This window comes from Argentina silus, assembly GCF_951799395.1.
Source record: "Argentina silus genome assembly, chromosome: 18".
In the NCBI taxonomy this organism is placed as follows: domain Eukaryota; kingdom Metazoa; phylum Chordata; class Actinopteri; order Argentiniformes; family Argentinidae; genus Argentina; species Argentina silus.
The window spans coordinates 17,979,755-18,004,932 of NC_139672.1; the positions used below are offsets into that span (position 1 = coordinate 17,979,755).

The 25,178-nt window shown below is 42.4% G+C and overlaps 1 protein-coding gene across 1 annotated transcript; it reads left to right on the top strand.

Annotated features, from left to right (window-relative positions):
* Window positions 1-7,960: 7,960 nt before the first annotated feature.
* Window positions 7,961-23,355, top strand: LOC310819136 (myosin heavy chain, fast skeletal muscle-like; the record flags this gene model as incomplete). Its single annotated transcript, XM_083690375.1, has 39 exons — window positions 7,961-8,167; window positions 8,455-8,598; window positions 8,758-8,914; window positions 9,034-9,061; window positions 9,265-9,370; window positions 9,710-9,802; window positions 9,877-9,940; window positions 10,034-10,132; window positions 10,432-10,535; window positions 10,816-10,954; window positions 11,220-11,338; window positions 11,572-11,721; window positions 11,821-11,991; window positions 12,252-12,555; window positions 12,754-12,818; window positions 12,935-13,022; window positions 13,157-13,274; window positions 13,442-13,565; window positions 14,100-14,236; window positions 14,344-14,599; window positions 14,902-15,144; window positions 15,457-15,633; window positions 15,941-16,086; window positions 16,251-16,341; window positions 16,637-17,026; window positions 17,166-17,292; window positions 17,573-17,691; window positions 17,909-18,105; window positions 18,652-18,835; window positions 18,920-19,085; window positions 19,347-19,471; window positions 19,717-20,025; window positions 20,353-20,556; window positions 20,657-20,782; window positions 21,960-22,130; window positions 22,278-22,382; window positions 22,475-22,570; window positions 22,865-22,996; window positions 23,329-23,355. 39 exons carry the CDS (start codon window positions 7,961-7,963, stop codon window positions 23,344-23,346), a joined length of 5,799 nt encoding a protein of 1,932 aa, XP_083546501.1. The 3' UTR covers window positions 23,347-23,355.
* Window positions 23,356-25,178: the final 1,823 nt, after the last annotated feature.

Sequence of the window (25,178 nt, forward strand, 5' to 3'; positions counted from 1 at the left end):
AGGCAAAATAAAATCCCAGACGGGCGTCTGAGTGCACTCACCCTTAACAGTAGCACAGGAAGTCACCCTTAACAGTAGCACAGGAAGTCACCCTTAACAGTAGCACAGGAAGTCACCCTTAACAGTTGAGTAGCCCAGGAAGTTGATGTGTTTGTCGCAGTTCCGCTCGGTCCAGAAGAAGCCCTCAGAGTTGGCCACGCCCCCACAGGGGCCGGGTTCATCGGGGCGACGCCCCCCTTCCAGTGGGTGAAGGTTGGTGTGATGGAGGTGCCTGAAACACAGGAAGTGAGGTGACAGTTTAACTCCTGACACACTGACTGTATATCAGAAAACACCTGTCTGTGTTATCTATTAGTGGGCTTGCTATTTTGGCAAATATGATAAAAAAATATGTTGGATTAAATGGGTTATATTTTGAATTTTCCTATTAAAAGTGTGTTGGATTTATTTTCTAAGATGGACAATGTAAATACGCTTCCATATCTACTATATGTTTACATGGATACAAAAAGACATAAAACATGTTTGTATGATATGAACACAAGTATATGATTATTAATAATCATCTTCTGATGATGGCTGTTAACAATGAAAACAGTTACCTGGCTGGACACCGTACACGGCAAGCAGGACGGCCACACCTGTGAAAAGGTTGTTTGGTTTTAATAATATTCATTTCCAAGCTTTATTAAATAATCATCTGTAATAATTAATAAAATATTTTATGGCACATTATTAGACATCTACTTAGAAAGTAGTCGACAGTTCATGGTAAACAGGTAATTACACAGTAATAACATATTAATTACTTGTTTGTATTGTTGGGATTAAGTCCAAAAACCTGGTTCCATTTTGCACCGGATAGTTACCAATGTTTAAAGTGGAAACAGCGTCTTAAAAGTGTGACCCATTTCTACCACATTAATGTCCACAAATAACTCAGAGAATATGAAGGGTATCCATTAGCAAAATGTTTGGACGTACATTTATCATAAAAAATCTGACTTCAAGAATATGAATATTATGTACACAAATAACTTAACATAGCTACACTGTCTTTGTGTATCATATGTCAAATGTATCATAAAGGCTTTTATGTCATGACAGCAATCATTTTATAGACAAGAAAGTACAGGACATGTGGTGGAAATCGAGTAGCACTTACCAATAAAACTCTCCATACGGTCTCACTGAAGGTGATAACAGGTCAAGTCAAACACTTACCAGTCAAATAGCTGGCAAAGTTCTGCTCCATGGCTCTGAAATTTGACAGAAATAATTAAATTTAAAATCCTAAATTTAAAATTAAATTAAAATCCTTTCGGCATGGTTTTAAGTGATAATTCTGAACAGCAAGAGAAAACATATTTCTATTTCTATTCTATTCTATTATGTATATATGCATGTATGTATGTATTTCTGTATGTATGCTTGTATGTTCTGTATTTATGTATTTTCGGGTTAGGGTTAGGGTTAGGGTTAGGGTTAGGGTTAGTTATTTGCATAGGAATCAATTCCACACTGTGTGGATCAGGTTGTCATTACAAACTGAGCAAATGGAGAGGAACAAAAATGCTCAGGAAAGCTCCTCTGAGACCTGGGGAGACTTACAAATCTACGAAGTTGAATGGTGGAGAGGAAAAAGCATAGTCGACATCCTCTGTCACTCTACAAAATTAGTGTATAACCAAGTGGCCAAAAACAATCCCTTAATGGAAAATAATCTCTCTCATATCCATAATTGTGTTTGCAACAATGAATTCAAGTGATACAGCAAAGAAAGTGGCTGGAAATGTGTTTATTTGGTTTTACTACAAAGCATTAAGTTTGGTGCAAATCCAGCACATGCAATGCAGTTTCCTCACCATCTCTGGTGTGAAGAACCGTGGTGCTGCATCAAGTTCTGGGTGTGTTTGTCACCGGCAGGGACTGGGAAGTTTGTCAGGGTTAGGGTTAGGGTTAGATTTCAAGAGAAAATTATAAAACAAAGATTCTAATTCCAAAATGACATGAACTATTATCTTGGCATTAAGATGGACTTTTTATGCATTTTAGCTCATTTTAAGAGTGTCATAGCAAAGGGTCTGAATACTTCTGTACATGAGGTATTTCTGTTTTTCAATTTGAATAAATTTACTGAAATCTCAAAATACATGTTTTCACTTCGTCGTTCTGGGGTATTTTTTGTGCAAATTCTTTTAATTTAATTTAAGTCTATAACACAACAAAATGTGGAAACAGTGAAGGGGACTGAATACTTTCTGAAGGCGCTGTGTACTGTACTGCAGAGTGAGAAAGATCAGGTGTAGCGCAGCACATTCTGTTGACCATATTAGTCAGGCTTGAATGTGGCTTGGAGAATAAGATCCTCAGCAAGGTCAAAGGGGGTCAGAGGTCGTGGAGCTCTGCCATGTGTCATTTCACATCCCAAATTAGAGTCTTACTGTGGGGACGTTTTAATGGTTTGGTCAAGTTACAAAAAGCCCCATTAAACATAACTATGTGACCACACCACCATGGCTTTTAAAGCCCCATTAAACATAACTATGTGACCACACCACCGTGGCTTTTAAAGCCCCATTAAACATAACTATGTGATCCCTAAGACTACTGCATAAATATCTAAAATATACTCAATGACAGTTTAATCTGTTAACTCAATACAGCTGGCAGTTAACAACATATCTATGATTCTAGCATGCAGTTCAGACAGGCCCGGTGCTAACTCTAACTCTAAGGCCCGGTGCTGTCACCTTGGGGGTCTTAGACGAGATGTTATCTTGGGGCCCACCCCTAACCCTAACCCTAACCCTAACCCTAACTCAAACCCTAACCCTAACCCTGACCCTAACCCTAACCCTAACTCAAACCCTAACCCTAACTCTAACCCTAACCCTAACCCTAACTCAAACCCTAACCCTAACTCTAACCCTAACCCTAACCCTAACCCCGCCCCCAATGCTCCATATCCCAGCCTATATAGAGGACCAAAGCTGCCATATTGATAAATAAATAATAAATTGTACACAGAAATACATACATTAATAAATGGAAATGTCTAGGGAAATAAATAAATAAATAAATAAATAAATACATAAATAAATAAATAAATAAATAAATATATATATATATATAGAGAGAGAGAGAGAGAGAGAGAGAGAGAGAGAGAGAGATATGTCCTGTGTAAGTAATGGGACAGGGAAGAGATATGTCCTGTGTAAGTAATGGGACAGGGAAACATGTTTTATTCTTTTGCTTCTACACTCCAACAGCTTTGATTTGAAATCCAAAAATGACTACAAGGTTAAAGTAGAGATTATAGCTTTTATTTGAGGGTATTTGTGTACATTTTGTATGCATTGTACTGCTATCCTTATCCTTTGATCTTGGGACATTTGGAACCTTTGATTGACCTTTTAATTTTTACTCGGGGAGGCAAACCGGCCATGTTAGATGATGATGCTACATTACAGGGAGTGAGAGAGCAGACCTAAAAATAAATAAATCCATGCGCCCCAGAAGTTCATCACCAAATACCAAAAGAAACAGCCAGGTTGACTTATTTGTAATTCAGCTAATCTTCTCTCCCATAGTGGTCATTCATTGCTATAGATAATTACCTGATCATTAGACATGAAATGCTTTGAATGACAGAAACATATTGCTTTGTATTTTAAAGTAGCCATGGCTTTGTATTTTTAAATAGTTTTTGAACTATTTCTAATTATAGATATTTATGTAGGAGAAAAGTGAAGTGAAATTATATGTGGGCTTTCCACATATGTTGCCATAAATTCTCTATTTAATTTTAGAATGCCATTTTATTTTGATAAGGCTGTGTACTTATGTTATGAAGGATCCTCACCACCCGAAACATGGACTGTTCCAGCCGCTGCGGTCAGGAAAACGCCTCCGCTGTCATGCAGCAAGAACAGAGAGGCTAAGGCTGAGTTTCTTCCCCCACGCCATCAGAATCGTCAACGATGACCCCACCAGTGCCCCCCTCAAGACACTCACACATGCACTGTCATCTTAACACATATGCACACACATAGTCATCCATCTGCTATTTATATTGCTTACTTATATGCTTACCGGTTATACTGTTCATATTGTTTATACTGTTTATACTGTCCATACTGTATATTTTTTAGTACTTCTATTTTTATTTTATTGTATTTTAAAAATTATTGTATTGTTGCACTACTCTGTGGCACTGTCACTTTTGCATTTCACTGTATACTTGTATGCACGTGACAAATAAAGAATCTTGAATCTTGAATCTTGAATCCCATGTATAATGTGGTGCTGTGTAAGTGACTTTAGATCAGGTCAAATTAGTTGGTGGTGATTTGGGCTCAGGTGTATTTGTTGATTCTGATCTGTTTCCAACTTTTGACTGAACCCAGAACTTCAACAATCAAAGCTAAAGACCTTACAGAGTTGTGGTGCTCAAAATTGTTTTCCAAGGTTGGCAGGTCTTTAATCACAGCTCGCATAGCTCTCAGCCCTGACAGTGGCATAGCTCTCAGCCCTGACAGTGGCATAGCTCTCAGCCCTGACAGTGGCATAGCTTCAAGAATGAAGCAGTACAAAACAGGCCACTACACACTCAACCCCTCAAATGTGGACTAAACCAGAGGGGGGAGCTGAAGGGAAGTGGACAAGGGAACTGTGGTTGACGATCAGGAGGATCAAACCAGCGAGGCCTCTCCTGTTTGTGCTCTCCCCATCTCTGCAGCCAAAGCTCATTGTTGTCAGCTTTTTGAAGGAGATACTAAACCCCTTGCAGCGCTATGCTGGCCAATATAGAAGCAGGTTAGCAGACGGTGGCTTTGACCGTATATAGCAGCGACAGCTGTTACCCCTAACACCCTGAAGGGTCGGGGAAAGTGGTCACAGGTCAACTTAAGAGTTTGGTGCCCCCTTAGCTGTTGAAAGTAAATAAAGGCCTGGAACAGAAGTGAGGCTTTAGGGATTCTGACTTTGGTCTATTTAAATACTATTGCTCTGTTTGACATATTGTACTATGTAGTTAACTTTTGATAACAGAACACAGTCTCTTTGTCTGTGAGTGTAAAGTCATATGCAGGTGTCCAGCAAGAATTAGAGAAGAGTTTTACTCTTTAATGTTATCTTGTGGCACCCAGAGAGTTTGTGGTCCGCAGAGCCTGGCACAGGGCAAGATAAGACAGGGTGAAGAACTAGCTCATTATTTGGTCATGGTCTCACTTCTGCATGTGACTTCATACTTCATGCAAGAAATTGATATGGACAGCTCACTGTTGATTTGAGACCCAAAACTTACTGTTACTGTTCTAATATGATAGGCTGATTTTGATTCCTCCCATAAGACCCAACTCTAAATGTGATGTAGAACCATGTCGAACTGTGAATGGAGAATTACACTTTGAGAAATGGCTGATCCAGAACTTTCTCCCAGGCACCTGTCTTTTCTGCTGCTTTTGTGCCTGTTTTGTTTGTGCCTGTCTTGTCAATAAAAAACATCATCTTGATCCACCGTCTGACCCCTGATAATTGATCACTTTGAGTCCTTTATCTCCGGCTGTTCCCTTCTGGGTGTCTGGTCTCTCCAACCATCCACTAATGCCCCCTTCTGGGTGTCTGGTCTCTCCAACCATCCACTAATGCCCCCTTCTGGGTGTCTGGTCTCTCCAACCATCCACTAATGCCCCCTTCTGGGTGTCTGGTCTCTCCAACCATCCACTAATGCCCCCTTCTGGGTGTCTGGTCTCTCCAACCATCCACTAATGCCCCCTTCACCTCATTGGACATGGCCAGAATGGTTGGTTTTAAACCAAGTGTGGGTCCTGGCTTCAAATGGTCCAGTTTTAAAACTCCAACCTGCTTCTGCTAAACTGTGCGCTGGGCTCCAGTAAGTAGTTGTCTTGAAAATGAATTTAACCACAAGCTGAAGTGCCTGTGATATGATAATCTAACCACTCAACAAGCCCACATTCAAGTCTCCAAGCACTGGAACGGTTTAATGCGTGACTTCTCTCATGTTTTTAATCATTTGCTTCAGCTGAACAAATCGGCTATTCTCCATTATGAAATGGGTTAGGGTTAGGGTTAGGGTTAGGGTTAGGGTTAACCCTAACCCTATTCTCCATTATGAAATGTCCGATAAATAGCCAAGCACCCCCAGCATCTTCAATATGACTGTATACAACAGGTGTATGTGCTATATTAAATAATACCATATTAAACTATTATAGCAGTTGCAAATGTTCATTTGCAACTGAGCTCAGCCAGGAAAATGTCCTATAATTGTGTTCAGGCTCGTATTTGACCTGCGGTTATATATATATATATTACTATTGTAAATATGGCTAAATGGTATTCACATTGGTTAAGTTGTTTAGTTATTGTGGTATCACTCACAGTGATGAGTTACTGAGGAGACAGTCAACGTGTTTACAAGGGAACATAATGAAAGGATTGGTGTCCAAAAATGAAATGAAATGAACATTAAATTGAATGATAAAACATTTCATGAAATCCTTTTCAGTAGTAGTAGTGGAGATGACAACATACAGTAGCTGGAATTGATAAATTGAGGTTTTGATACTTCATAATTACCCAGAAAAGGAATTCATCAAGTCAGAAAGTTAGGGTTAGGGTTAGGGTTAGGGTTAGGGTTAGAGGTGAATTATGATTACTATTATACTACTACTACTACTACTATATAAATTAACATTATTATAAATAACCCATGACAAAGCAAAAAGCTACCTGGCTGTGAGTTTACGAAGAGAAAATTAGTTCCAATTCTGAGCAAATTATGAGACTGTAATTATATTATTTTCAATAGTATGCACAAGGGTCCTTTCAAGGGTAAATTGCTCCTAAACTTTGGGTTTTAGGTTTCTCTGACAGATTATAGGGCTGTAACGGTAGGGTTAGGGTTTGGTTTTCCCTAACCCTAACCCTAACCCTAACCCTAAACCTGGGAACGGTATAGAGCAGTTCAAACAGGTTGTAGTGTTCAGAGTTCTGAAAGCTCAGTGGCAGTTTCAGAATGCTGACCTTAATGAGCATTCCACCATAATTAACTTCTGCTTGGTTGGCACTCTGGAACCAGATATAAGGAGCCTGAGGCCACAGCATCTACAGGCAGATTCAACCTCTGTGGTAAGACCCTCCACCTCCTTACATGATTTCACTTCCGTGTCTGATGCAGTGACTGCACTGTGAGACTTCTGTCTGTGTTTACATGCCACATAGGACTTCACATGATTAGCTCTGTAACAAGTCATGCATTCTATTCAACATGAAAGTGGCATTGCTTTATTAAATTGTGATAGATGATAAATCAGTTTTCCTTCACACAGTTTGAAAGAAAGTGGGCATGTTTATAGCAATAAATATTAAAGTGGAAATGTAAAGGTCCAGCATGTAGTTTCGGCCACACTGAACATTTGAAAATGTGCATATGCTATGTTTTCTAATAGCGCTAAAGATGTATATCCAAACCAAACGTGAAATAGGCATGTAGGGCCAGTGTCCAACCCAACACCAGATTTTAGAAAATGCTTTGTTTGTACTAACACAGCACTCTTCACTGAACGTTCATCATGTGATCTCATTCCTTGATGGCTACTGAATTAAACTGATTTACTTTAAAGGTGGAATCTTCTAACTTGTTTCTGGTCCAAATGGGCCTCTAAATGATAGGATGTGGGTCTCGACATATGCTGCCCTGTATTCACCTTTTATTTGATTCTTTAGTTGTCTTTGTTTGCTTCTTAGCGGACTGTGTCTGTCGTACCTTGGACCACAAAGACACCATTTCATTTGGGTGGAGAAAACAAGGTGAGACATGGTTTGATTTGTAACATTATTAGAATATAATAATACACCCAAAATACTTGGGAGGGATTAGTACAGACTTAAATATGTTTGTTTTGTAATCTTTCTTTCCTAGTGAGTCGCCACCATGAGTACGGACGCGGAGATGGCCATTTATGGCGCAGCTGCCATATACCTTCGTAAGCCAGAGAGGGAGAGGATCGAAGCTCAAACCGCACCCTTTGATGCAAAGAACGCCTGCTATGTGACTGATGTCAAGGAGCTGTACCTCAAGGGTACAATTGTAGCCAGGGAGGGTGGAAAAATCTCTGTGAAAGTTACAGACACTCAGGAGGTAAGCCTATAACATCTAACCAAACGGCAGCTTTCATAAGCGAGTAAACCTTTCAATACTCAAAAACCTTTCACTTTCAAAACTATTATTTAAAAAGAATGTAATCTTTGATCTATCTTTTGATAAAGTTCAAGTAGAGTGGAGGATAGCAAAGCACTGGTACTGTGATGCAAATAAGTCAATTTCATGGATTATGCTTGAACCAACAAATCATGAAAAAGATTATATTTGTTTATCAGTAAAAAGTTAGCCATATAGAGTATTATCTAAATATCCCACTGTTTCAGACTAAAGACTTCAAAGAAGATGACGTCTTGCAAATGAACCCCCCAAAGTATGACAAGATTGAGGACATGGCCATGATGACCTACCTGAATGAAGCCTCTGTGCTGTATAACCTCAAAGAGCGTTACGCAGCATGGATGATCTACGTAAGAGATACATACACATCAGTCAACACCAGAAACCTAGCACACAGAAGCAAATGCAGAGAACGAAAACAGCATATCACTATACGCAAAGATACCTACACTTCCACATTCCAGTTAATCTGACTTGGCTAATTCCCATATTTGATCCACTTTATCCAGACCTACTCTGGGCTCTTCTGTGCCACGGTGAACCCCTACAAGTGGCTCCCCGTGTACGACCAGTCATGTGTGGACGCCTACAGAGGGAAGAAGCGTATGGAGGCTCCACCCCATATCTTCTCTGTCTCTGACAACGCCTATCAGTTCATGTTGACTGGTACGAGCTCTCATGGATGGATGAATAGTTAGATGAGCGACTTTATGATGATGCCTTGAATGCAATGATGTACCAAAACCCAGTGAATGAGTGTGAACAATATGTTTCTTTGCTTGCAGATAGAGAGAATCAGTCCGTCCTGATTACGTAAGTTGTTCACTAACATCTTACTTTTCAGAAAGCGTTCCTTTTGCAGTATGTTGGGTATTATGAAGTCAATATTGAGTAACTGAGTGAGAATATTTCTTAGATTATAAAACATGTTAAAGCAATGCCATTTTCTTTTCTTGATTAAAGAATGCTGATATTATCCTGAAACGTGTCTAAAACCCTTTTTGTCTATAAACCAGTGGAGAATCCGGTGCAGGAAAGACTGTCAACACCAAGCGTGTCATCCAGTACTTTGCCACTATTGCTGTGGCTGCAAAGAAGGAAGCAGTCCCCGGTAAAATACAGGTAAGTTCTGCTTATGTGTGTCACAATTTAGTAAAGAGGAAGAGTAAGTTGAGGTGAATGACGATTGAAAACACCTAAACTTTGCTCTATGATAGTTATGTTTTCCATACTGTAGTCCTGCATATTGAAAACAGTTTTCATCAAAAAATAGTTTGACTCAGAGACAGCTGAATGGAACCCTGGGCTTTAGGGTGGGAGCCAATCACATTTCAGATAAATGTTCATAATGAGGTCTGTACCTCACTATAGCCTCCTTCTCAGCTAAAAAGGAACAGATGTTGTTGAAAGATGAAAGGAGATTTTCAGTTACTAACGCTTTAGCAACTTTGTCTCATTCAGGGATCTCTTGAGGATCAGATCATTGCAGCTAACCCCCTGCTGGAAGCTTACGGTAATGCCAAGACTGTGAGGAACGACAACTCGTCTCGCTTTGTAAGTATGAGGGAATACACTGGCAGTTGTTGTTTTTTTGTTGACTGATTTCTAACCGCCCTGCTCTACTGTAGGGTAAATTCATCAGGATTCACTTTGCTACTTCCGGCAAACTGGCTAGTGCTGACATTGAGACCTGTAAGTTGGTATTAGTCATTTCTTCATACTTATTCTGCACAAATTATGTTTTTTTGCAATATACCAATGTCTCTCTCCTGTTCTCTCTATCAGATCTGCTGGAGAAGTCCAGGGTGGCCTTCCAGCTTCCAGATGAGAGGGGTTATCACATCTTCTACCAGATGATGACCAACCACAAACCTGAGATCGTCGGTACGCCAAAGCAGAGAGCAGGGAAAACTAGCTCCCTGCTGTGAAAATGAAATACTCTTACAGTCGCTACAGTAGAGTCAGAGATGGTATAAGAAATTTGGTTGAGCTTTTGGATTGGTTGAGCTTTTGGAAATTTGACTTTGGTTGAGCTGATGAAATGTGCCTGGTCGGGGGAATAAGTAAAGCAATCCACTGGTTCTTGAGAACATCTGTCATTGAGTATATGTATTAACTACAAGGTGTCCATCCACTGACATGAATTTGATTTAAGGGACCACTTTGTTCTCTGTTCTCCACAGAAATGACACTCATCACCACCAACCCCTACGATTTCCCCATGATCAGCCAGGGGCAGATCACTGTGGCCAGCATTGACGACACGGTAGAGCTGGTCGCCACAGATGTGAGTCACTCAAAGGGTTTTTATTTGTATCAATGATCTGTTTGGAGTGCCCAGTGTTAATGACTCCTCTTATAGGGTGGCATACGGCATCCACAAGTGCCCTGGGTAACATTGTTAAAATCCTATTGTGCTGCTAGTCTACTAGAGGAATAGAGAAGTCTGACATTTCCATCCATTCTGCTAGATTTGGAGCTAACAGAGCCGTACTCTGACAGAGTGAGTTTGTCTTCAATTCATCACTGTTTTCTTTCCTCGCTAACATGACATTTCTCTCTTTCAGGAAGCCATTGACATCCTGGGCTTCACTGCTGAGGATAAAATGTACATCTTCAAGCTGACAGGCGCTGTCATGCATCACGGCAACATGCATTTCAAGCAGAAGCAGCGTGAGGAGCAGGCCGAGCCAGACGGCACAGAGGGTGAGTTCCACCTCTGGCCCCAAACATGGAAAAAAGAACATTTACAAGTTGTTCCTCTTGAAACATCAGAATAGCTGATCACTTTTGTACGCTAGACTAGTAAGGTGTCCTGTACTAAACATGGCCAAACAGTAAATATATTTCTCTCTGTTTTTTTGTTAATGTGTCATCAGCCTCAGACGCCAGGCTGACAGAGCTGTTGAGAGACACAAACAATCTTGTATGGCTCTGTCCTTGAGTCTGTTGTTACTCCTTCTCTTTCCAGTGGCTGATAAAATCGCTTACCTCCTGGGCCTGAACTCAGCCGACATGCTTAAAGCTCTGTGCTACCCCAGAGTGAAGGTCGGCAATGAGTATGTGACCAAGGGACAGACAGTACCTCAGGTAGGGCATTCATTTTGTTATAGCTTCACAATCAATCAACACCAATATCAAATAAACAACAACACAGAAAAACAAAGACAACAGTCACAGCCCTTGTATATAGGTTCTCTGATTCAGTGCCCTAATCCTTAAGCCCTAAAAACCCCTCTAATGTGCGTGCCACCCCCCACCTGCATCACCTCACCTACATATGGTCATGTCTCATGTATTAACTAGAAGTTTCATTTTTACAGGTCAATAATTCCGTGATGGCTCTGGCTAAGTCCATCTATGAGAGGATGTTCTTGTGGATGGTCGTCCGTATCAACACCATGTTGGACACCAAGCAGCCAAGGCAGTTCTACATCGGTGTGCTCGACATTGCCGGTTTTGAGATCTTTGATGTGAGTATGTTGTCAAAACAAGAAAAACAAGTTGTGATTATAAAAGATTACAGCCATGTATGATGAACATATTCCTTGATTCTGAAATTCTATCAACAGTACAACAGCATGGAGCAGCTGTGTATTAACTTCACCAATGAGAAACTGCAACAGTTCTTCAACCACACCATGTTTGTCCTGGAGCAAGAGGAGTACAAGAAGGAGGGAATCATCTGGGCGTTCATTGACTTCGGCATGGACTTGGCTGCCTGCATTGAGCTTATTGAGAAGGTAAGCAGCCTGTGAGGAAAATACTATTTAATGATGGGTGTCAAAAGTAGTTTTTGAGGTAGGTGTTTGAGACTACTGTAAGATATCCTCATGGTGGTCCAACGTATCATACTGTTAGTAACTCAACATGTTAGTGCTTTCTTAATATGCTTCCACCACATGAATATCATCATATAACGGTGACTGTTGAAGTAAAAACATAGCATAAACATAACATCAACATCAACATAGTCATTTAATTGAAATCTCTTTTTGCCCAGCCATTGGGCATCTTCTCCATCCTTGAAGAGGAGTGCATGTTCCCCAAGGCTTCAGACACAAGTTTCAAGAACAAGCTTTACGACCAGCATCTTGGCAAAACCAAGGCGTTTGAGAAGCCCAAGCCTGCCAAGGGCAAGGCTGAGGCCCACTTCTCCCTGGTGCACTACGCTGGCACTGTGGACTACAACATCACTGGCTGGCTGGACAAGAACAAGGACCCCCTGAACGACTCTGTGGTGCAACTCTACCAGAAGTCCTCAGTCAAACTGCTGTCTGTCATTTATCCACCTGCTGCAGCTGAAGGTAACATTAGCATCATGTTAATAACTAAGCATTAGCATGATAATAAACATTAAGCCGTGCAGACACTACACAATTTCAGCCACAAATTTGCCAAATCGACCAGTGTGCTACAATCGGATCTGCACGTGCAGTAGAAACTTGAAGTTGATCAGAGATTTCTATCATTTGTAACACTCTTTTCTTTACTCTTTGAAAAAGACACCACAAAGAAGGGAGGCAAGAAGAAGGGAGGTTCCATGCAGACTGTGTCCTCCCAGTTCAGGGTGAGCTTTTCATAGTCCTGCCTGCCAGGGTGTCTGTTGGAAATTACTATCTTTTGAAAAGTGTAAATTAAGTATGAATTATTTGTGAGAACATTATGGCTTGTCACCCCTCACAGGAGAACTTGGGCAAGCTGATGACCAACTTGAGGAGCACCCACCCTCACTTTGTGCGCTGCCTGATCCCCAACGAGTCAAAGACTCCAGGTACAACACACAGAGACATATTACAGACTAAGCCTAATTAATTAAACTACTAATCATTACAATAATTAAGACTTTCGAATATAAATCCTTTAACAGGTTTATTTAGGGGTTTAGATACATTTTGTCTTTTCCAGGTCTGATGGAGAACTTCCTGGTTATCCACCAGCTGAGGTGTAATGGTGTACTGGAAGGTATCAGGATCTGCAGAAAGGGCTTCCCCAGCAGAATCCTCTATGCTGACTTCAAGCAGAGGTACAGTTCATACACACACACACACACACACACACACACACACACACACACACACACACACACACACACACACACACACACACACACACACACACACACACACAATGCCCTTCCTTGACAACATAAGCAACAGCTTTCAAACATATTTAACAATTCTCCCCATACAGGTACAAAGTACTGAATGCCGGTGTCATCCCTGACGGTCAGTTCATGGACAACAAGAAGGCTTCTGAGAAGCTGCTCGGGTCGATTGATGTGCCTCACGATGAATACAAGTTTGGACACACCAAGGTCAGGAAATGTGACCACATAACAGGACTGAAACATGAAAGAGATGCTACAGGATCATTTGTATCTTTACAGCCTACAGTTCTAAAAGTAGCGATTAGTAGCAATAACAGGTCCCCGTCGTGTCTTCTGCAGTCTGGGGGTGTGTGTGGGGATTCCACTGATTTAAGAAATACAGACTTTGTCGCAAAGATCCCATAGCATCTCTTTAAAGGACAACGTTCTCATCAGACCACCATGAGTATGGTCCTACAATATCATTATTTTGTGCATTAAAGCCTCACAGATATCCTAATGACAAGCTCATATTTATCTCCTGGGAAAGTGAGATGATGATGCGTGTTGTTGACAAAAAAAGTAAAATCATTTTTCCAGGACATAAATATAAGATTTTCAAGTTTTCTTTGAATGACATACTATTGTTGTTACAACAAAGTCTTGGGGGGTTGAACCTCCCTTTGATTTCCTATTCTGCCCCTTTCTATATGTTACGATGTCTAATTCCTCCATTGGCCATGCTTGTTTATCTGTGCTCAGGTGTTCTTCAAAGCTGGTCTGCTGGGTGTCTTGGAGGAGATGCGTGATGAGAAGCTGGCGTCTCTGGTAACCATGACTCAAGCTCTCTGCCGTGGATTCCTGATGAGGAAGGAGTTTACAAAGATGATGGAGAGGAGGTAAGGGATGGAAGATAAACTCTCCAGCACTACTTATGAATGCACTTACAGGCAATTATAAGCTTAAAACTCACTACGCTGCAATTCCACTTTCTCCTGTCAACCAGAGAGTCTGTCTTCACCATCCAGTACAACATCCGCTCATTCATGAATGTCAAACATTGGCCATGGATGAAGGTCTACTACAAGATCAAGCCCCTGCTGCAGAGCGCTGAGACGGAGAAGGAGCTGGCCAACATGAAGGAGGACTTTGAAAAGTGCAAAATTGCCCTGACCAAAGCAGAGGCCCGTAAGAAGGAGCTGGAGGAGAAGATGGTATCCCTCCTGCAGGAGAAGAATGACCTTGCCCTCCAAGTAGCATCTGTGAGTGAGCGACCAGCCTCACAAGGGTTACACACACTCACATAAGCACACACACACACACACACACACACACACACACACACACACACACACACACACACACACACACACACACACACACACACACACACACACACACACACACACACACACACACACACATACACACTTTATTGCCCATGTTGTTTGCATTTTTCATAGATTGTATTGATTTGCTGTGTGCTCTTGCACTAGAATGAGTTTATATTTGCATAGACATTGAGTGTTGAAGCCTTTTTCCTTTTCTTCCCTTCTGAAACCAGGAAGGAGAGAGTCTGAATGATGCTGAGGAGAGGTGTGAGGGGCTCATCAAGAGCAAGATCCAGCTGGAGGCCAAACTCAAAGAGACGACCGAGAGGCTGGAAGATGAGGAGGAGATCAATGCTGAGTTGACAGCCAAGAAGAGGAAGCTGGAGGATGAGTGTTCTGAGTTGAAGAAAGACATTGATGACCTGGAGCTAACTCTGGCCAAAGTGGAGAAGGAGAAACACGCCACTGAAAACAAGGTCTCATATAACACACACACTACAATCTGATCATTAATCCAACCATAGCAAAACAATAACTAAATCCAACTGTGTTGTGTTGTTGGTCCTGGAATGAGTAAACATGAAATAGTAGAGTTTAGCAGCATAGTACTCCCCACATTCATAGCATGGACTCCTCCTCTTGTGTCTGACATGAATTCATGGTATACACTGCCATATAGACGATCACTTTCGGTACATGCTTTCACATTTGCAACAGTATATGCAATTTAAACTGTATTCCCCTTTGTGATGTGAAGTGACAAATGAATCTGTTGTGGCTGTGTTCAGGTTAAGAACCTGACTGAGGAGATGGCGTCTCAGGATGAGGCTGTTGCCAAGCTGACCAAGGAGAAGAAGGCCCTCCAAGAGGCCCACCAGCAGACACTGGATGACCTGCAGGCAGAGGAGGACAAAGTCAACACTCTGACCAAGGCGAAGACCAAGCTGGAACAGCAAGTGGACGATGTGAGTGGGCAATGCAAATAAAGCAGTGCTAGTGTCAACCAAGATTGTAATGCAAGAGTAAAGCTAATTATTTTACAGAAGTTAAAACACACAAGAATATGAAACCGTCACATACGAGCTGGGAATTAATAGATGGCTATAATAGTATGAAAGTCTAGGTTAGTCATTAGGTTTGAGGCAATCATTATGAAACTACACCCTGTGTTATCGCCCAAATGATTCACTTCATTAATCTACTTATTAATGGTTTGGACATTATTGTTCATTATTTAGATTTTGATGACAAATATGTGTGTTTATCTACTAGCTTGAGGGTTCTCTGGAGCAAGAGAAGAAGCTCCGTATGGACCTAGAGAGAGCTAAGAGAAAGCTGGAGGGAGATCTGAAACTGGCCCAGGAGTCCATAATGGACCTGGAGAACGACAAGCAGCAGTCTGACGAGAAGATCAAGAAGTAAACACAAACAAATGACTACAAAGTTAATTTATCTTTCCATTGTTGTTATAGTCAGAATCCAAACAGATGTCATTCTTTAAACCAAAATGAACGGTACGATAGATTTTCAGTTTATGCTATCAAATCAAATCTAACCAAATCAATGTGTTTGTGTTCTTTAGGAAGGACTTTGAGACCGCCCAGCTCCTCAGCAAGATTGAGGATGAACAGTCTCTGGGAGCTCAGATGCAGAAGAAGATCAAGGAACTCCAGGTGCAGAACAGGACCATCAGATGGCTCAGTTGGCTATATAGTGTCTAACGACAGTACAGTTAAGGTTGTCAGGACCGCTATGAGAAACAGTGATCCTTTTACCCTCCTGTTGGCACTGTCCTGGTTTGCAATGGTTCAGTTGGTTTAAGAATGATGCTTAAACACCATACAGTACATTCTATATATTAACTGTAAGTTGCTTTGGATAAACACAATTTGTAGATTATTATTTTGTAAGCTCCTTTGCTTTGACTGTGTTGTAGATGTCATCTATCTGTCTGTCTCCCTACTGTAGGCCCGTATTGAGGAGCTGGAGGAGGAGATTGAGGCTGAGCGCGCTGCCAGGGCTAAGGTGGAGAAGCAGAGGGCCGACCTCTCCAGGGAACTTGAGGAGATCAGTGAAAGGCTGGAGGAGGCCGGAGGTGCTACCGCTTCTCAGATAGAGATGAACAAGAAGCGAGAGGCTGAGTTTCAGAAACTGAGGCGTGACCTAGAGGAGTCCACCCTGCAGCACGAGGCCACAGCCTCCGCTCTGAGGAAAAAGCAGGCAGACAGCGTGGCAGAGCTCGGGGAGCAGATTGACAACCTGCAGCGTGTCAAGCAAAAGCTAGAGAAGGAGAAGAGCGAGTACAAGATGGAGATTGATGACCTCTCCAGCAACATGGAGGCCGTCGCCAAGGCTAAGGTCAGTAGCAATGTTTGGATGGAGCAGTGTTTGTGGGGGTCAATTCAAATAAAAGTGAAAAAACGAAAATGGAAAGCTTGGCACTCAAGTCTTGACAAGATAATCATCAAAGTAATGATGGTTTATGTTTCACTACCAGGGCAATCTGGAGAAGATGTGCCGTACTCTTGAGGATCAGCTGAGCGAGATCAAGACTAAGAATGATGAGAATGTGCGCCAGGTCAATGACATGAGCGGACAGAGGGCCAGACTCCTGACTGAGAACGGTACCAATGATACTCTAGATTCTGTACAAGTTCATCTACGACCAGCTTACCCACCCCAAATCCTACCCTCAACCATTAGTTAACAAACTGACCATAAATCAAACTTGACACAAATTAGAATAGCATTGGCAAGATAACATATTGTCTATTACAACTGCACATAGGGAAGGTTTATATGTCCTATAAACTCAGAAATATAACTGACCTTACTCCAACAGCAACAATGAACATTAACCATTAGAACAGAGACCCCATTAACAAGATGCTCTTTTCCCCACAGGTGAGTTTGGTCGCCAGCTTGAGGAGAAGGAGGCCCTGGTGTCCCAGCTGACCAGAGGCAAACAGGCCTTCACCCAGCAGATTGAGGAGCTGAAGAGGCACATTGAGGAGGAGGTCAAGGTAAGGGACTCAAAATAGACTCCATCAACCACGTAGTTTTGAATCACAGCTTCACGTTGACAGTGATTTTGCCACCCAGCGACATCTTACTGTACTATTTACTCTCTCCTCCTGTCTCTCTTTATCTTTTTCTATGATGCTCTTACACTTTCTCTCTATCTCCTCTATCTACCTTTCACCTCTATTTCTCCCTCACCTCTTCTATTTCTCTCTCTAGGCTAAGAACGCACTGGCCCACGGTGTCCAGTCTGCCCGCCATGACTGTGACCTCCTGAGGGAGCAGTTTGAGGAGGAGCAGGAGGCCAAGGCAGAGCTGCAACGCGGCATGTCCAAGGCCAACAGTGAGGTGGCTCAGTGGAGGACCAAGTACGAGACTGATGCCATCCAGCGCACCGAGGAGCTGGAGGAGGCCAAGTGAGTCACACACAACCTCCTTATTCACCAGGGCTGGGGGGTATTTCATTTCTGTTCTGTCAATTCTGGAGATGAGTTGACACATTTTAATTAAATAATTTAAAAAGGGGATATTTATTACAAACAAGGATTTTTCCATTCTTGAATTTGAATTGCTTACTGAATAGTATCTGTTTTGATATACAGTAGGTTGACAATTAAAGGAAACCAGAATGTGGAAGTAAAAATGTACATTCCCATAGATTAAGACAAAAGAGTGCTAATTGCCTAAACCAATGGTACAAGACCCTTGTTTACGTGGCTACATGTCACTCTAACTTCTTGTCCTTGGTCTGATATAAAGAAATCTGATTCATATAAATAAAAAATGGGTTGTCAACTAAAGCATTCGTAGATTCATCTTTTCAATTAATGGATTCATCTGTACAAGCCTAATGTACTGTAGCATGTTTCTCCCATCACCCTGAAGAGCCAGACCTACAGACATTCTCCGACACAGAGATGAGGTCAGAGGTGACGCTTTATAATCCCTCATCTGTCTAACAGGAAGAAGCTGGCCCAGCGTCTACAGGAGGCAGAGGAGACGATCGAGGCGACCAACTCAAAGTGTGCCTCTCTGGAGAAGACCAAGCAGAGGCTGCAGGGAGAGGTGGAGGACCTCATGATTGACGTGGAGAGAGCCAATGCTCTTGCTGCCAACCTCGACAAGAAGCAGAGGAACTTTGACAAGGTGTGAAATAACTAAATCACATCAATTAGTTCATGGCAGATAAAAGAAAAAAGAACAATATTAAAATCACATGGATTTCCCTAGGTGCTGGCAGAGTGGAAGCAGAAGTTTGAGGAGGGCCAGGCAGAGCTGGAAGGAGCTCAGAAGGAGGCTCGTTCTCTGAGCACGGAGCTCTTCAAAATGAAGAACTCCTATGAGGAGGCTTTGGATCAGCTGGAGACTCTGAAGAGAGAGAACAAGAACCTGCAACGTGAGTCAAACGGCAGTAGTTTTATTTGGCTCAAGATGGGGTGTCTCATTTGATCAAGCTACATGAGTGACCCTATTCTACAGAACAATGTTCAAATTGTCATTCAACTATTTTTGGAACTTATTTTAAGATACTTAGCTACACCAGACAGTACAAACATTTACCGTTTATTCTTATGATAATTCAATATGAACGCCAATGTGTTGCAAAGTTCAAAGAAAATCTCCCTGTTTTGAAAGACTTCTGTGTTTGTGTTTGCAGAGGAGATCTCTGACTTGACTGAGCAGATCGGGGAGACTGGCAAGAGCATCCATGAGCTGGAGAAGGCCAAGAAGACTGTGGAGACAGAGAAGTCTGAGATCCAGACTGCCCTGGAGGAGGCTGAGGTAGAAACTAATGCAGTTTGATCCTGTTAATTTGGAACATATGCTCATCCTTTCATTTAACCTTTACTGTCCAGGTTAGTCTCATTGAGATAAAATCATTTTACTAAGCAAGACCTGGTCCTCCTATGCTATTACCACATCTTCATCACATACAGGCCTCAATGCAGAACAACCCTTAGTTCATGATTGCCAGTCCACAACTCTCCCCCACAACCAAAGCGCGACTAGTGTTTTGTTTTGTTCAGGGAACACTGGAGCACGAGGAGTCCAAGATTCTGCGTGTGCAGCTGGAGTTAAACCAGATCAAGGGTGAAGTGGACAGGAAGCTGGCAGAGAAGGATGAGGAGATGGAGCAGATCAAGAGGAACAGCCAGAGGGTGGTTGATTCCATGCAGAGCACCCTGGACTCAGAGGTGAGGAGTAGGAACGACGCTCTGAGGGTGAAGAAGAAGATGGAGGGAGACCTGAACGAGATGGAGATCCAGCTGAGCCACGCCAACAGGCAGGCAGCTGAGGCCCAGAAGCAGCTGAGGAACGTCCAGGGCCAGCTCAAGGTAAGGGGCTGGGAAATCAGTCACGGTTAACATTGCCCCTAACCACAGATTTCAGATCAGATAATACGCCTCATTCCTAACCTTAACGATTAGAAAAAAATAAATCTCACACTGTATCAAGGACAACTTCCTAAGTAACTAACTTTAACCCAATGAAAATGGAGAGAGGGATTTGTCTATTTGTCAATGAAATAGAATAGAACACAGGAATAAAGTCGGAATAAAGTGGTAAAAGAGAAAAGAGCAGAACACAAAAAATTCATCCTTTACCGATCCTATCACCCTACAACAACAAGTTTTAATGCACTACGTCTTTGTGAATCCCAGGATGCCCAATTGCACCTTGATGATGCTGTTCGCGCAGCAGAAGATTTGAAGGAGCAGGCAGCTATGGTGGAGCGCAGGAACGGTCTGATGGTGGCTGAGATTGAGGAGCTTAGGGTTGCTCTGGAGCAGACAGAGAGAGGCCGCAAAGTGGCCGAGCAGGAGCTGGTGGACGCCAGCGAGCGTGTGGGCCTGCTTCACTCCCAGGTATAGATGATTCCTAGGCAGTCTCATCTTACCCACAGTGGGACTTTTGTAGGTTTTCTTGAAAAACAATTCCAACTAATCATTGAATTTCCTCATACAGAACACTAGCCTTCTGAACTCTAAGAAGAAGCTGGAGACTGACCTGGTTCAAGTGCAGGGAGAGGTGGACGACACAGTGCAGGAGTCCAGAAACGCAGAGGAGAAGGCAAAGAAGGCCATCACCGATGTAAGTCCCCATATTCAAAACAATACAATAAACTTTATTCGTTAGAGGTAGAACTCTTCACGGGTCCACCCGAACCTGAAACCCAGGTAAATGATAAAAGAGCTGACTTACCGTAGTGGACCCGTCCAGACCCGATAAACAGTTTTGATCACAAGAGCGTTGCATATACATTTGTCACTATCAATCCCATCTCATCAAAACCTGCGCAACACCCAAGTAATATTATTATTATTATTATTATTATTATTATAATAATGATAATGGCTTACATCGACATGGCACCTTTCTAGACAGCCAACGTGCTGATTGTAAGGGGAAGAACTCACCTCATCACTCCTGTGTAGCACCCAGTTGAGTGATGCCACGCCAGCCATTATGCGCCAGAAAGCTGTCAGTGGAGAGTTGAGCAGAAAATCATGTATGGTGATTCTGGTAGGTATGAATCATGTATGGTATGGTGATTCTGGTAGGTATGAATCATGTATGGTATGGTGATTCTGGTAGGTATGAATCAGGGGTGATTAGGTGGCCATGAAGGAATGGAAGCCGGATTGGGAGTTTAGCCAGGACACCGGTGTTAACATGCCTACTCCTGGGATAAGTGCCATGGGATCTTTAACGACTTGGGAGTGAACATCTCATCCAAAAAACATGGCATCCTCTGCAAGGCAGGGCCCCATTCACCACCTTGGGGTATTGGGTTACCTGGACCCGAGAGAGGAGTGCTACCTACTTGTCCTCCAACTTCCAGCAGCCTGTTTTGGTCCCCCATCCAAGGATCAACCAAGGCATACCCTGCTTAGCTTTCCAGAGAAGCCAGTAGAGGGATGCAGTTGGTGTGGCTTCTGGCAAGTAGTTGCCTCTGGCTGATATTGAAGTGATATTTTCTACATCATAACATTCAATCATTCACTCCAACTTCATGGGTCCACTAATTGCCTCTCCAAACATCACAGAGTGCTTCGGCACACTGAGCGTCCGTCATGGAGACCCTATTTACCAAGGTAGGCCGACACTGAAAGGTTGGGGTAGGAAATCCATGGGTCCATTTCGGAACAGATCCACATTTTTGGACCTGTAAACACCTCTATGCCAAGGGCCAATTGTAGCTGGGCTGAGCACATGATCTGTGATCCGTTGTGGATGAATTAAATGATTCCACAAACTACCATTTCAGGCGGCCATGATGGCAGAGGAGCTGAAGAAGGAGCAGGACACCAGCTCTCATCTGGAGAGGATGAAGAAGAACCTTGAGGTCACAGTCAAGGACCTGCAGCACCGTTTAGATGAGGCTGAGAACCTGGCAATGAAGGGCGGCAAGAAACAGCTCCAGAAACTGGAGTTCAGGGTGAGTTTGCAGAACTTATGCCATTCAATAAACATTGGTTCACATAGTCTCTCCAAATTAGCCTTAAAGAATCAAACTCTACTTCTTTCCAATAATTCATGACTGATTTCTCCACCTTAAACACACGGCTGTGTTTCCTCCATACAGGTGCGTGAGCTTGAGACTGAGGTGGATGCTGAGCAGAGAAGGGGTGTAGACGCAGTCAAGGGTGTCCGCAAGTACGAGCGCAGAGTCAAGGAGCTCACTTACCAGGTGAGAGTAACACCTCCACACGTTCTGGTCCAGCCAGGCACTTGAATGCAATTGAAGTATGGGCATTGATTTTCTTTAATCTTCTCCCACAGACTGAGGAGGATAAGAAGAATGTTGCCAGACTTCAGGACCTGGTAGATAAGCTGCAGCTTAAAGTGAAGACTTACAAGAGGCAGGCTGAGGAAGCGGTGAGTCACATACTGAGTCACATATTCTTACAGCAAATAAAACATATGATTTTGACGTTGATTAAGTAATTGCTGCTAACGCATGTCTATCCACAATGACAATGTCTATCGCAAGTAGCTGTTGAGGAAATAATTCACACAGCATTTCCTTTGCTTCTATATTACCATCAGTTTAAAAGAGGTGCAGTAATAGAATTTCCCCATTTGGGTAATTTGCTTTAACAACATTTCAAACATTGTAGGCTGAATGTTATTGTCTCCCTCTCTCATTCTCTCCCTCTCTTTTTCTCCCAGGAGGAACAAGCCAACTCCCACATGTCTAAGTTGCGTAAGGTTCAGCATGAGATGGAGGAGGCTGAGGAGCGTGCTGACATCGCTGAGTCCCAGGTCAACAAGCTCAGGGCTAAGAGCCGTGATTCTGGAAAGGTACAAAGCTGCTGTCAACCCTATACCTGACTCATGTCCAAATATGACCTCATCAACAACAGCATTTCAGGTTCAGTGTACACAGAGGTCAGTATTGACTTTTACATTCACACGTGTCTTGGAAGTCTCTGAGAAACGTATTCTTCAGGGGAGGTAAAAAAAAAACATGTTAATGACAGATTAATACAAACCAAGCTGACACTTAAACTTGAACTCAAAGCTGAGCACAGAGCCAAAGAAATGTCCTAAACAGTGCAATATATACTTTGAAGTGATCATATGTAAGAGGTTCATTCATGTTTATCCCTTATTTTCTTTCTCTCTTTTCACAGGGCAAAGAGGCTGAATAAACAAGACCACCCACTCTGTGGTGCACAGACTGTGAAAACATAAAATATGATTTTCATGGTGAAATTCTGAGCATTGATTAAAAAACTGTCCGCATATTTCCTTTGTGACTTTGTGTATTTATTACATAGGCTTTCTCATACCACAGAAAACTCCATTCATGAGGTATTCATACATATGTGTTACACAATACAGGTTGTAAACCAGGTTGAAGCTTTTATGATGAAATAAGGACACTGACCAGGTTATTACCCTAGCAACCCAGGCAAGCAAATGGTTGCCTGGCAATTGGCTCCATAGATTTACGTGAAGGAACGATGAGTCTCCATCAGCGTTAGCCAATAGAAAATGGACACCATCATTGGCGCCATCTTCTAATAGACCACTCTGCCCCTCACCATCTCCATGTTCTTGCCAAGTAAACAAAAGCAAACCACGATGAAAATCTTTACTTTGAGTAAAGAAAATATGTTTCCAATACTCACATTATAGCCATACAAATCGATACGCATCAAGTGAAAATCTTTGTCAGAATAACCACCATAAAGGCGATGGTTGAAAAAATCTGTCTTTTTTTGAAGCCTTGATTGTTGTCCAACAACCCAAAAAAGTTAGAGTAAATCCTTTCAGCTTTTAGTGATAATCTTCTTCTTTGCCAAATAGTCCTGGTTGCTGACTGCTAATGTGGATAACTGTTGTTATGTTCCTCTTCTGTATTTAATCATCAGCCATTAAACATCCATATAAAGTATGCCCAGCATGCAACACACACAGCCGAGGCTTCAGACATTTATGGACCAGCTTATCCCAACACATCCACTGTGGTGGGAAGGGATAGCTGGGGAGAGACGTGTGTGTGTGTGTGTGTGTGTGTGTGTGTGTGTGTGTGTGTGTGTGTGTGTGTGTGTGTGTGTGCGCGTGTGTGTGTGTGAGGGATGCCTGGGGAAAAGGCCAAACAGACAGCCCCAGTCAAAACAACATGGCATGGAGAGTTAGAAGTTTGTTATTGGTCACCTTTACTTCACCACGGTACTTCACCACACCTGGACACTATGAGACATCCTAGACACTATGAGACATCCTAGACACTATGAGATATCCTGGAAACTATGAGACATCCTGGACACTATGAGACATCCTAGACACTATGAGACATCCTGGACACAACTATACACTATGAGACATCCTGGACACTATGAGACATCCTAGACACTATGAGACATCCTGGACACAACTATACACTATGAGACATCCTGGACACTATGAGACATTCTAGACACTATGTGACATCCTGGACACAACTATACACTATGAGACATCCTGGACACTATGAGACATCCTAGACACTATGAGACATCCTGGACACTATGAGACATCCTAGACACACCTAGACACTATGAGACATCCTAGACACTATGAGACATCCTAGACACTATGAGACATCCTAGACACACCTAGACACTATGAGACATCCTTGACACTATGAGACATCCTGGACACTATGAGACATCCTGGACACTATGAGACATCCTGGACACTATGAGACATCCTGGGCACACCTAGACACTATGTGACATCCTAGACACTATGAGACATCCTAGACACTTTGAGACATCCTGGACACTATGAGACGTCCTGGACACTATGAGACATCCTGGACACACCTAGACACTATGAGACATCCTAGACACTATGAGACATCCTGGACACTATGAGACATTCTAGACACTATGAGACATCCTGGAGATCCACAGAGGAAGGAACATGTAATGAGACGTGAAATTGACACACTTGTCACACAGCTATACATTTCTATGTATATTAGAAGTATAAC